Here is a 14,073-nt window from a genome sequence, read left to right as displayed (position 1 = left end):
TCATCATCTATCTAGTGTTACACAAGAGGAGCCAGCATAAACTCATTAACATTTTTCTGTAAGTGGTAGGCAAGAGCTCAACAAATATCACAAAGCAAACACACTGCATCTGCACAGTTTGTCACAAAACGTGTCTGCTAGGAAAAATGTACAGCTCCTGTATGTCTTAGGGAGAGAAAGTTCATGCGTGGCACTCGGAGACTGAAAGATGAGACGAAGATGAGAGATTATTCTCAAAGGTAAGCACTGCTCAGCAAGTTGAATTTTATGAACTGGAAATTTAAATCTTGCATGTAACGTCTGCATTCACTTCAGTTCTTAAATCAGATATTCAATCCCAATGTGACATGCTGCAGAATTATGTTTTTGTGAAATTGCTTGCAAAACAAATTGAAGCAGGTCTTTGTGTTACTCAAGCTGATTAGTTTAACTCACTGAATACTGAGTGAATCTGTATTGAGTGAATATCGGAGTACCAGCACAGGTGAGCTTGGACAAGAAAAATTATTATGGGACTGATTTCTAAGTGATTCTTTTCCCTGTCTTGCACCACCACATCCAATCTGCCAAATCCCACTAACCCTCTCAAGTCTACAACAGGGGACAAAACCACTTGTTTTGTCCCCTGTTGTTCTTGATAGCAATGTTGCTATCAAGAATGGGAATATCAGATTAGACTTTGCTAGAAAAAATCTACAAAAGTGTGCACAGTTCTACCAAAAATAAACAAATATTTGGATTTATGGATCCAGAATAATGGAAAGAAAAAAGCTATGAAGAAGGAGAGAAACACTCTGTCAAGATTGATGGAGACACTGTTATGGCATGGGCATGTGCTGCATGACTGCCAGTGGAACCGGATCACTAGTGTTTAAAGATGATGTGACTGCTGATAGATGTAGCGGGATAAACTGTGAAGTGTACGGGGATATACTCTCTGCTCAGATTCAGCCAAACATTGAAAAAAAATCCTGATCAAGCAGAACTTCACAGTGCAAATGTGTAATGATCCACACTGCAAAAGCAACCCAAGAGTTTCTCAAGGCAAAGACACTGGATATTCTTCACTGGCCAAGTCTGAGCTCCATATAGATCATGCTTTTCGGATACTGAAGACAAAACTGAAGGCAGTAAAGGCCTACTGGAGCTTCTCAGTGGAAGAAATATGGCATTTGGTGATGTTCAAGGTTTCTAATCACATCGTGACTGTCTGATTTAAAATCTACTGTGGTGGTGTGCAGAGGCAAAACTACAAAAACTGTGTTATTGTCCAACAAATTATGGGGCTACTTGTTCGTACTGTAGGTGACTAGACAAGTAAATACACTTAATGTATATGTGGTCTGCTACGGCTTCTGTTTGGTTGTGAAGTGGAACTTGTGTCTGATTTTATGTTTTCTTTCTGCTAGATATTGCCAAACAAGAGAAATATACAAGACGTAAATCCCGGTGTCATTTCTCACGGGTGTCTGTAAATGCACAAAGTCTGCAGGGACAGATACCATTCCAGTAAGTGCTTGTCTCACCCGTGTAGGATACAGCCAGTGACTACCTGTCAAACTCCACACCCAGCCAGAGGCTTGGAGCTCCATTCTTCTCTGCCTGGCTGCTCATGCCTATCCTTTTTGGCTCCAGTGAAACCGCCCACTGAGCCCTATCTATCTGCTCCTCGTTTGACCCATTCCCAGGCGACGGTAATGTGACACAGAGAGCGTTCACCGGAGTGCCCCACTTTCCATCTCTGTGGGCCAGATGTTTTAACACTATGTGTAGAGCCTGCCAAAAGGCTGTGGTATTTACAAAGCTCAGTTTTGCCATTTCATGCATCTCATTTCATACCCTCATAAGTACATTTTAACATCACCACTTTATTTGAACACACACACACACATACACAGATGGCATAATGAGATGTAAATGAAGAAGTGTGAACTTACAGGCAGCCCTGGAGTTCCAGGCAGACCCGTATCACCCTGTAAGAGAAGACAATAATTAAAAATAAATAAATAAATAAATAAATAAATAAATAAATAAAATGCGCAGCATTAACTCTTTATCATACTCAGCTAAATTTATAAAATCTTTTATTGACTGATAATCATTAAACCTAAAGGCCATCTATCATGTTTGTGAGAAAAAACCCTGAAGGTCAGCTCATGTAAGATGACATTTCATAGCAGGTATATTCAAATATAAGCACTATGTACGGTAGAAGGCTATTACCTGGTATTTACACTATGTCCTTACATGAAGCATGTCTGATGACTTTCACATTGGCAGGTGGGCCATTAAATGTGACAGGCTTTAAAACAAATGCAGGCACACTACATCATGAGAGAGCTTCGCAGCATTAACAAGGGGGAGGCATGATAACACTGTTCGCTGACTGTTACATACAGGCGGTCACAAAAAGTCATATAAGGAAGGAGAAAACGCCTTTTGATGCCAACATAATGTAATGTAAGCAATGAGCTCACATCCTTTTTGCTGACTGTCTTGTTTTTTTTGTCTTTTAAGATAAAACTTGTAGATCACTGTTCACTATTACTGCCATCCTACCCCCTCTTAACAGCAGTCCCAACATTTATAAAGCACTGAGCTGAGAAATAGATGACTTTACTGCTGCCAATATTCTTTTATCAGATGTGCATGAAAGGGGAAAAAAGAAGAAGAAGAAGAAGGTGTTTGTAGTTCATATCCATTTTGTTGTCTAAATGAATGTCACAGCTAAAATATGCCTGCTATGGGATATTCAGGGGACTCATTACTTTATGCTTCCAAATCTGCCTCTCTCTGTCAGCTTCCATACAAACAAACGCTCTCTCCACCCCCTCTCTCACCCTCCCATCCGGAAAACAGGATAAAATACGCTGTGATTCTCTGTTGTCTTCACAGAAACACACAGACCTCATTATAACTTCAAGGCTGGCAGACAGTGCATTGCACCTACAATTATGCGGTGAGTTCTACCAAAAGGCAACAACAACAACAGCAAAGAGAGAGAGAAAAAAGGGGGAAAAAGCCCTAATAAGGGAAGAAAAATAAAAGAGCAAGAGATATGGCAACTAATTATAGGAAAAACATTCCAACTCATATATGGGAAATAATCCCACTGTGGCATGAAAATAAAAGTTTAAAAAGACCAATATTTTCCACATCACTACAAGAGTTAATCTAATTCATGTCACTGATGAGAACAAGGTTTTGCATCAAACTCTTGTCTTAAACCCCAGACTTATGGAACCAGCTACAGCCACCTGTGCAGGGCATACCTATGCAACTATTGTATTCCTAGAATTAAAAACCTAATGTCAAATACTATTCCTATGAGTAGTCCAGCAAACTGCAGGCAATGGTATGCATTTCCCATTTCATCTCTAAGCTTCAGTATCAGAAAAGACCTGTTTAGAAAGGGAAAGATAAAGGGATTTGTTGGGCATGCCCATTACAAAAATATATCACTTTGAATATATAAATACTCCACAAATAGAGAGAGTGGACCATTTTCCCTCTGCCAGGATAAAAGCTACTCTATACGGCCATCAATAAGGTCTTGCTAAGTTATGAAAGCCATAACAATATCCTTTAGTTTGCCATGTTTGGAGTAGCAATTCACAGCAGCACTTCAAACAGATGGACAGCCACATTATCGAGACTGCAGCTCATGAAAGTAAAGCAGATTCCCTGATGACAGAAAAGCAAACTACGAAAAAGATTATTGTTCTAATGTTTTCCAGCCCAGCATGTACAGCAGACTCACTCACTTTGGTTCCTTTGGGACCAACTGGACCAACTGGCCCTGAGTCACCTTTCAAACCCTGGGGACAAAAAATATACAACACATCTTTTCTTCATTTTTCCTTTTAATGAGAATTATGGAATTAAAAAAAAAAAAGTAATGAAAAATACCCCGGATGTGTTACTGTATGTCAGTATGTTGACACTCAGAAAACAAATCTACCATGCAGATGTGAGATTCTCATGCCTGTCACAACTGGTCAATGAGAAAAGAGCAGGTGATGTCAGTCACAGGACACTCAATGTAGCTGAATTATGGGGAGACGCTCATGATTAGCTGGTTACACTGTCTCTACCCCCCCAGCTCCTTCCCTCTGTGTTCCCTTGTTGCACTTACATTTAGCAAGGACAGTGACTGTCATTGCTTTTAAACCTCAAAGCAAAGAACCTGGGGGTGGGATTGAACCAATGCAAGCTCGGGGCAAAGTCAAACCTTTCGGTGGTGAACTGTGAAAGTACGAGGACGGCTCAGATGAAGAGTGATAGTTGATGAATGAGGCTTGACACATATTGACAGGCTAAATTTGCAGCGAGCCTTGTTAGGTGTGACACATTTGGGCCAGTAGCACCAACTCTTTGAAATAGGTTAGGGGGGAGCAGGGAAGATGGGGAGCGTGAGCGGGCTGTAAAATGACTCAGAAATACAATAATTTGTCATGGTTAAATTTAGAGTCAGATAGGCTATTAATAGTGAATTATATATCTGGAGAGGATGATTACCTACCCTTATCACATTAAGTCTTGCTACCAGAGACAAATTCATTGCCTGTTCCCTGCAAGCCTTGTCTTCAGCCACACCATTCAGAAAGTAGACGCCTTGCTAACAGTGGTGGAAAGTTATTTTCTGTAAGATAACGACAGCTACAGTGAAGCCTCGCTTTAAATTGCACCAACAGTGAAATGACAACGATGTGATTTTATCAGACTGCATCAATTTATGTGGTCCCTCAGCCCACATGCACTGTCAATAATAGAACAGCTGTCTCATAGTTGCACATGTGTGAGCTCGGTTCTTTCTTTAAATCAACAGCCTAACCGCTTTGCTGGGGCAATCTGACACAAGGGAATCCAGAAGCAAATTCCCTCTTCAATATTACCAGAGCTGTGGCAGAAATTAAAGAGCATCGGAGCGCAAGGCTCATTTGATAACGAGGATGAAAACAACTGCAGATTCTGTCGATATGAGAGGACTTATTATAATGAAACGCCTTTTGTAATATAAACATGTTTTCTTGTTATTGTGATCTGTAACAGCTATTTTAGAAAAGGAACCATTAGGCAGGTATTGCTGCTTTTCACAGCTCTGTGTTTTTGGGTTACTGGGAAATTTTACGCACATATCTAACATCACATCACGACACAATATTTGCAATTTGACAACTTCTTGTTGAGGTCATTTTTGTTTTTGAGGTTTAAATCTGGGTTTGTTATCAAAAGAAGACGATTTAGAAATCATTACAGGTTTCTCACTGACAAATGTTGTTAGTAGATGTTAGAGCTGCGGTTTGCATGGCTCTGAAACAGTAAGCTAACAAAAGATATTTTAGTATAGCTGTGCTTCATTCTAATTATCAGCCATTTGTTATCACTCCTCCATACAGCTTAAATCTATATGAGCGCAGGACATTATAGCTACGGGCAATTTTCTATTCAGTTGTCTGAAGTTGAAGATTGACTGAGACTGTTTTGTCAATCCCACGCTGCTCATTCCTGTAAGCCACTATTAAAAGATCATTAGCAAGCTCTCTAACAAAATGTTATCGCCCTCCTCTTCATTCCCATAGAGGATTGCTCCTAACCTTCAGACTCAGACTCAACCCTCACTCACAAAGTTATAGAAACATATTACTTACTCCTGCCATTTCCAATACATTTGTACATTTAAATTGAATAAGACCCATATATTGGCATCTTTTATGACAGTGTCACAGACTATTTGTTCGACTTTTTCATTTTGAATTGAAATGAAGGATCCAAAGCTTTCCACTACACTGACACAAGATAGCAATGGATTGCATGTTACGTCATATAATGATGTAGCATGTCAGTCAGAAGTCTAAATAATCATCAGTTTCACAGGCTTCATAATGATCTTACCCATGGCATGCCACACCACACAAAATAAAATTCCAGGGTTTTAAGTTTTGTAATTTAGGTTTTCTTTGAGATTGGTTTGTCTATATTCTCAGCTAGTTCTGGGTTCACTAATTGTAGAATTTTGAACATTTTCCTAGTTTACAATCTATTTTTCTGGTATTAGTATAGCATTTTAGCTATCAGCATTTTGTTCTGTTATGATGTTGTTCGTTTTGCATTCCTGATAGTGACTTGTTTCTTGTGTCATTTGTTTAGATTTACTCTGTCCCCGGTGTCTTTGTCTTGACTGCTGTCACCTTTTTCTTGTTTCCCAGATGTTTCCAGTCCCCTCAGTAATCCTTGTATAAATAGCAGTATCTTTCACTTCTTCCTTGTCACGCCGTACTGTGTAGTTGCCTGTCTGTCTCCCCGCTGAGCTTCCTAGATTTCTTGGGATTTTCAACTCAGTTTTGCCTCCGTTTTAGATTTATGTTTCTAACTTCACCAGCTGCAATAAAGAATTGCCTTCCACTTGAGGTCCGCTTCTGCCTATGAGTCCTGCATTTGGGTCGTCTGACTTCAATTTCTCAAATATATAACATCATTAAACCAGGGAGTGATGCTGATGCATTTCTTTAATTCAGTATTAATAAAACAGCAGGATTTCTTTGTAATCTTATATTCGTGTCAGGCTGTTCACATGAATAGACGATTCATTCATTCTGAACTTTTCAGGATTTGAGAATTTCTTTACAATAAAAGGGGAAAATTTGAAGGCTTTTAATAGGAACTGTGGCCTTCTGCTGCACTTTTTTCCCCAATTGTAGACACAAAACAATGTGTTTACTAAAGAGCTGACAGGGAACTGCCATAATTCAAACCGAATAATACAAGTGTAATAAGCTTCTGTAAAGTGGTGAGCTATTTTTCAGGGGCACCACATGTTCTTGTCAAAAATTCAGGTCAAACAAAAATTGAGTCAGCCCACAAGTCACTCTCCCACCTTATTTTAAATTATAGTCATTCACACAGTCAAACTAAGCTCTGCAACTGCCATAGCCAATCTGCGAGCTACAAAAAGGTTTCCTTCTGGTAAATATTTTAATTAAAAAACTTAACAAAGTAGCTTTACAGAAAAAAGTTAGAATGTCTTAATTCTTCCAAATACTAAAAATACACACTGTAGTAAAAGACACATTGGCTTAGAATATAAATTTGCTTGATCGAAAACTTGGCACATCTGTGCAATTGTTCTGACCTATAAAGGTTCATAAGATATGCACTGCAGGCCTACACATCATCTGGAGAACAACCAGAGCAATTAAAAAGTAAGCCTTCATATTTTTTTGGATGACGTTTTTGGCAGCCTTGCAAATTTTTCGTTAAGCATTTTTCACAGATGTACAAAAATGAAAAGATGGGGAAAAAATTTACCAGTTAATAAGCTTTTTTCTTGTTTTTACATTTCCCTGCAGACAATCAAAGTACAATTCAGAACTGTACTTTGAGCCTGTTGACTAAAGCTTTGGTATTAAATAGCCATAATGTGACCTTGTGGATTTCAAACTATAGCATCAGCACCTGGTGCTTTAATAATAATAATAATAATAATAATAAATTTTATTTATGAGCGCCTTTCAAGTCACCCAAGGACACTTTACAATAGGATAAAACACTTAGTAAAACAATGGCAGAATAAGAACAATAAAACAGAAGCACAAGATAAAATTAACAAACAGTGGATTCACAGTGGATATGCAGATTTGAACAGATGAGTTTTGAGTTGGGATTTAAACTGGGGGAGAGAACCAATGTTTCTTATTTCTGGGGGCAGAGAGTTCCACAGCCTGGGAGCAGAGCAGCTGACAGCTCTGCTTCCCATGGTGGTGAGGCGGAAGGAAGGTAGTGGTTAACAGGTCAGAAAGGTAAGGAGGAGCGAGGTTATGAATGGCCTTGAAGGTGAGCAGAAGAAGTTTGAATATTATCCGGAATTTCACAGGGAGCCAGTGAAGTTCCTGAAGAACAGGGGTGATGTGCTGGTAGGAGGGGGTTCTGGTGATAATGCGAGCAGCAGAGTTCTGAACCAGTTGAAGCTTATGGAGGGATTTTTGGGGGAGACCACGCAGAAGAGAATTGCAGTAGTCAATACGGGAGGTAACAAGGCTGTGGACAAGAATGGACGTAGACTGGGTGGAAAGAGAAGGAAGCAATCTGTTAATGTTACGTAGATGGAAGTAGGCAGAACGGGTGAGATTATTGATGTGAGATTTATAGGAAAGTGAACTGTCTAGGATGACACCAAGGCTCTTAACCTGAGGAGAAGGGAAAACTGTGGAGTTATCGATGGTGAGTGAGAAATGGTTCGCCTTCAAAAGTTTGGATTTGGTGCCAATAAGGAGGATCTCAGTTAAATGTACAAGAAAATTGCTGAGCAAAACAGGAAAACGAAATACAAAGAAATGCAAAAAAAAAAATCTACATATATAATATCATATTTTTATGTTGTAGTAAAGCTACTTTTTGATTTTTTAGAAACAGTACTAATATTTTTGTAACACACTGGTTTGATAACCATTAAGAGTTAATAGAAAAAGGTTTCACTTAATTCCACTATCTCCTTTAGGATATCAGAAGTTCAGATCAACTATTTTAAATAATCTCTTTCATAAAAATAGATGGAACCACTTTTTCCATTCAGCCAAAATCTTTTTTTTTTTTTTGGTGTTGATGTTGTTACTGTTGCAAACACTGTACATTTGAAACCTACCAGTTTTACACAGTTGTCAGGGTGTAAAGCTATCCCAGAATGCCCTCTGAGTAAGTTAAATGTCAGACACAATACATACGTTTGTTAATAGAAAAATGGTCAAATCAGATTCAGCACAAAAGTGGTTAAAAGGAAAAACAAATACACTATACTACCATTTGAATCCATACACCTATATTTTTTCATTATAAGTCAATGTGCAGTTTGAGCCATTCATGTACACAGTAATTACATGAAATATCTCCAACAATATGTAAAGTGATTCCTAAGAACAAGCCCGTTCTTAATTTATTTCAAGGAATGGATAAGATACTAAGTCAAAAGCAAACAATTAATCAAAATGCAAATCAATGAATGTAGGCGTTAAAGAAGCGGTGCTTTAGCGATTGTTCTGAAATAATGCTGTTTAAAATAATCTCGGCTGACCGTTGCTAAATTGCTAAAATGCTACCTGAAGAGAGAGCATCTAAAAAAGTGCATTTTTATTTCTTTTTTATTATTCTTCCTGCTACACTACAGCATGGTTAAGAGGCTTTGTCTCTATCTAATGGACTCAGTCGTGAGCCCATAGGCTTAATTTAGGTGCACGATGACAAAGAGCGAGATGCAGACAGGGGCCGGATATATTGTTAGCTTCTGTTGCAAGCTTGGGGCTTTGTTGCATTTACAGGGGAGGATAAAGGAGGCAGAAGGGGCTGGGAATAAGTTGGTGCTGACTGTGTGGCAGTTGTTCCTGCAGCACGAGGTCAGAACACTGTGGGGAGCTGTGTACACTTGCCTGCTAATTACACACACCACTGTGTCTCTTCGCTCAGGTAGCGGAGACAAGACAATCTGGCAACTCCCCAGCACAAGACAACTAAAGCAAGCAAATAAACAGAGCCAGAGAAGTAGGGATGAACAAATGCGGTCTAATTGTGTTTACTTTTACCTTTTACCAACTAGAGCAGCTGCAGGTCGGTGCCCTTGTCTAAGAAGCAGGAGAATGATTGCAAGTTCTAACTACTGTAAACAACTTAATCATCACAAACAAGGTTTGGCCTTATTGAGTGAAGGCTAAATTAAAAACTATAGTAAGTATTCTGAATGCTATGGTGGGGAAATGCTGTTACACCGAATGACAGGCCTTTAAAGCTCCATGGAACAGGATCTGTAAGTAACATAGATATCTTGAGTGCTGGTGTACAAATGCCATGGAGGTTACAGAAGGAAATGCCTTTTGTGACTTTCCCTTTGCTCAGCAATGCACTACCCCGTACATTCTGATATAAGACTAATCACACTGGCATCGGGCTGTAGCACTGACAGCTTCTGCACTTTCTGAATAAATACAATTTACCCAGGAAACCCAAACAATGGCTCGTAGTGCGAGGATATTAGACTACACTGTCACAGATCATCTAGGACAAGGGATATCATGTTTCATCGGTGTGACTAGTCCCTTGTTTTTTCCTATGACACTTCACTCTTCAGCTGAACATCCTGTCTCCACGAATGTAACTTGAATTACCCACAAAGTAACACGTCCCATCCCATAGGAGGTGTATCTGCAAAATGATACCGGAGCACATGCTCATACACAGAATTCCGGCTTCTCGGGTGTCTACTCTAGCTTTAAATAACACACCAGCTTTAAAAATGGGATATGAGCTAATTGCAGTAAAAGGACAGATCAGGTGATGAAGTCACAGGAGTGGTCAGAGTAAATAGGTTAACTGAAATCATCAAATACATTTGTGCACCATAGACAGCTTTTAATTTATTTACATTAAACAGACATTTTCTGCGTTGTTGTTATTAAGCAGGGAGTGTGTTTGCCGTGCTCCCTGCTTCTTACCTTCTAAATAAGCAGAAACAATAATTACAGTATATTCATTTAAAGTGACATTACAATACTAAGGACAGTATTTATTTCTCCTGCTAGGGGCTGTTTATTCGCTACAAATGACGATTTTAGGACTTTCGAGTCTCTTAGCACTAATTTCTGTAAGTGATTAACTGGAAAGACGGCCCAGCTTTATTGCAGATTTATTTAGTCGATGAGGCTCAGCTTCATCCTATCACCTGACACTGGGGATACTGGTTTTTAATCCTGTAATGCTCGCTGCACACTGATGAGACATGGGGCTAGTTTAAATCCCATCTATTTGTCTACAGTGTCCTGCCATCATATTATTCGAAATCGAATGCAAATGTTAGATCAAGAAGTCAAATGACTCACAGAGAAAGCATAGCTGTGGGAAAAAAGGGACAAACAAATGAATGAATGAATGAATGAATGAATATGAATGAATGAATGAATATTCTTTATTGTCATTGTCACAGGTACAATGAAATTGAAAGATGTCTCTGGTCAGTGCAACATCACAAAAGATAAATACTTAAAAACTATAATTAAATACTTAAAAACTATAATGATAGGATATAAAAGATAGAAATACATATAAAATACAGTATACTCATACCGTAGATACACCCAAGCAATCCAGGCCTAAGGCCCCATACAGACACTCAACATACGACCTAGTTGATATATCACTCAAACAATCAATCACTCAGTCAATTTGTTAGCGCATCCAACAAAACATGTCTGAAAGCATTCCAACATCAAGGGCACAAATGACAACAGGGGCAATGAAAGTCATCTGCTTTTAGTAGCATTGAGACATGATATTGCAATTGGGTAGAAACTGTGTTTGAGTCTGTTAGTCCTTGTGTATGTTGTTCTATACCGTTTACCTGAAGGCAGCAGTTCGAACATGGAGTGTCCAGGGTGTGAGGTGTCCTTTATGATGTTATGGGCTCTTTTGAGGCAGCGGGAACTGTGTAGGTCTTTCAGTTTGAGGAGAGGGCAGCCGATTGTCCTTTGGGCAGCGTTGATTACTCCCTGGAGTGCTTTCCTCTGAGCCACTGTGCAGCTAGCGTACCATATGCCTATGCAGTACGTTAGTATGCTTTCGATGGAGGCTCTGTAGAAAGACACCAGCAGTCTCTGTGTGATGTTGTTCTTCCTAAGCACTCTCAGAAAGTACAGTCTCTGTTGTGTCTTTTTCAGTAGCTCAGAGGTATTCACACTCCAGGATAGGTTTCCCTCTATGCTGACTCCCAAGAAGCGGAAGTCTGCCACCCTCTCCACACAGTCGTCGCTGATGATTAGTGGTTGGATTTCTGTCTTGTGTCTTCTGTAGTCAATTATGAGTTCTTTGGTCTTTTTCGTGTTTAGGAGAAGGTTGTTATCCTTGCACCATGAAGACAGCCGCTCCACCTCATCTCTGTAGGCAGACTCATCTCCCCCAGATATGAGCCCCACCACAGTAGTGTCATCTGCGAACTTTACAATGGCGTTGCTCTGGTGGGCGGGGTTGCAGTCGTGTGTATAAAGCGAGTAGAGCAGTGGACTAAGCACGCAGCCCTGTGGCGACCCAGTGCTTAGATTTAGGGCTGGAGATGTGTAACGTCCCACTCTCACTCTCTGTCTGCGGTCGGTGAGGAAGCTATTGATCCACTTACAGGTGCTGTGAGGAAGCCCTAGGTCTTTTAGCTTGGCGTCCAGTTTGTATGGAAGAATGGTGTTAAATGCCGAGCTATAATCCACAAAGAGCATACGCACATAGCTTCCTTGCCTCTCCAGATGTGTTAATGCTACATTGAGTGCTGTTGCTATGGCGTCCTCTGTCGATCGGTTTGCTCTGTAGGCAAACTGGTGTGGGTCAAGGCTGCTGGGTAGGGCTGCTGTAATGTGGTAACGCACAAGTTTCTCAAAGCACTTCATCACCACCGGGGTTAGTGCCACTGGTCTATAGTCATTTAGGCTAGAGATATGAGATTTCTTGGGCAAGGGTATTATGGTGGAGGTCTTGAGGCAGGGTGGGACGTTTGACTGTTCAAGGGATTGGTTAAAAATCCTGGTGAAAATATAGGCAAGCTGGTCTGCGCAGTCTCTCAGCACACGTCCTGGTACGCCATCTGGGCCGGCTGCCTTCCTCGGGTTAACAGCCCGCAGGGTGCGCCTCACTTCATGCTCCTCCAGAGTGATGATGGTACTGCTGCTGTGGGCTGTATGGTGTAGCTGTTCCTCTGAGGCATAGGGTGCAGTGACCTCAAAGCGTGTGAAGAAGATGTTCAGCTCCTCCGCCAATGCTGGGTCACCTTCAGCCATACCTGATTTGGACTTGTAGTTTGTCAGCTGCTGGACACCCTGCCACACCAGCCGGCTGTTCTTACTCTCTAGGTGGTTCTCGATCTTCTTCCTATAGTCCGCCTTGGCCTTCTTAATGCCTTTTTTCAGGTTGGCTCTAGCCCTGCTGTAGCTCTCCCTGCTTCCGGACCTGAAGGCGCTGTTCCTCTCTTTTAACAGCTGCTGGACTTCCCGGGTCATCCATGGCTTTTGGTTGGTGTAAACCCGGATCTGCTTGTCTACTGTGACAGTGTCTATACAGTGTTTGATGTAACAGAGGACACTGTTTGTGAACATTTCCAGGTCTTGATGTTGGAAGATATTCCAGTTGGTTCTGTCAAAGCAGTCCTGTAGCTGTTGAGAAGCGCCCTCTGGCCATGTTGTTATAGTTTTAGTGATGGTCGACGCAGTTTTCCTGATTGGGGCATATGCAGGAATTAGGAGCAGGGATAAATGGTCAGATTGGCCCAGATGTGGTAAGGGTCTTGCCCTGTAGCCCTTCTTGATGTTGGAATAGACTTTATCTAAGGTGTTAGCCCCTCTCGTGGCACACTTCACATGCTGGTGGAAATTAGGGATAGCTGTTTTTAAATCCACCTGATTAAAATCACCCGCTATAATGTGCACTGCGTCAGGGTATTTATTGAGTTTATTGTTGATGTTCGTGTGCAAAAGCGCTAGTGCCACGTTAGTATTTGCATCTGGCGGTATGTAAACAGTTGTTATTACCACAACAGTGAACTCCCGTGGAAGATAGATGGGCCTGCATTTGACAGTCAGATATTCTATGTCCGGAGAACAGTGACGGTCTATGATCACTGTGTTTGTACACCAGCTGTTATTCACGTATATACAGATTCCCCCTCCTTTTCTCTTACCGGAATTGTTTGTTCTATCCTGGCGCTGTGCGGTGTAGCCTGCTAGCTCAATAGCAGAGTCCGGGATGGACTGATGCAGCCAGGACTCAGTGATTAGAAGAATACATGAGTTTTTGATGTGATTGTCCGTTGTTATTTGTAACCTTAGTTCATCCATCTTGTTCGCCAAGGATCTGACATTCGAGAGATATAAACTCGGGAGCGGTGGTTTGAAAGGCTTCCTCCTTAGCCTGGTTAGCACGCCAGCCCGGCAGCCTCGCTTCCTCCTTCTCTCTCGTCGCCGTCTGCGTCTCCCTCCCGCCGGAATAGTAATCCAAGGAGCGCCCGGTCTCCTTGCTACTTCCTCTGGTATTTTGTGTGAGTGGATAAATTCCATG

General features: G+C 40.9%; 1 protein-coding gene across 4 annotated transcripts in view; it reads right to left on the bottom strand.

Moving 5' to 3' along the window:
• LOC146655776 (uncharacterized) overlaps nucleotides 1–14,073 on the bottom strand; it is a 118,390-nt gene that overhangs the window by 69,870 nt on the left and 34,447 nt on the right. For 3 of the 4 annotated variants that reach the window (XM_085428374.1, XM_085428377.1, XM_085428378.1), the window contains 2 exons: nucleotides 3,765–3,818; nucleotides 1,938–1,973 (listed from right to left, as the gene is read on the bottom strand). In XM_085428374.1, coding sequence (XP_085284500.1) covers nucleotides 1,938–1,973; nucleotides 3,765–3,818 — 90 coding nt within the window. The remainder of the gene's footprint in view (nucleotides 1–1,937; nucleotides 1,974–3,764; nucleotides 3,819–14,073) is intronic. The other variant, XM_085428375.1, reaches the window with a different exon arrangement.

Source organism: Rhamphochromis longiceps, linkage group LG13 (assembly GCF_057381845.1).
Source record: "Rhamphochromis longiceps isolate RC_006_pf linkage group LG13, R_longiceps_female_GT1.1, whole genome shotgun sequence".
Lineage (NCBI taxonomy): Eukaryota > Metazoa > Chordata > Actinopteri > Cichliformes > Cichlidae > Rhamphochromis > Rhamphochromis longiceps.
The sequence above is the reverse complement of the archived record's forward strand: the minus strand, read 5'-3'. Positions and strand labels throughout refer to the sequence as shown.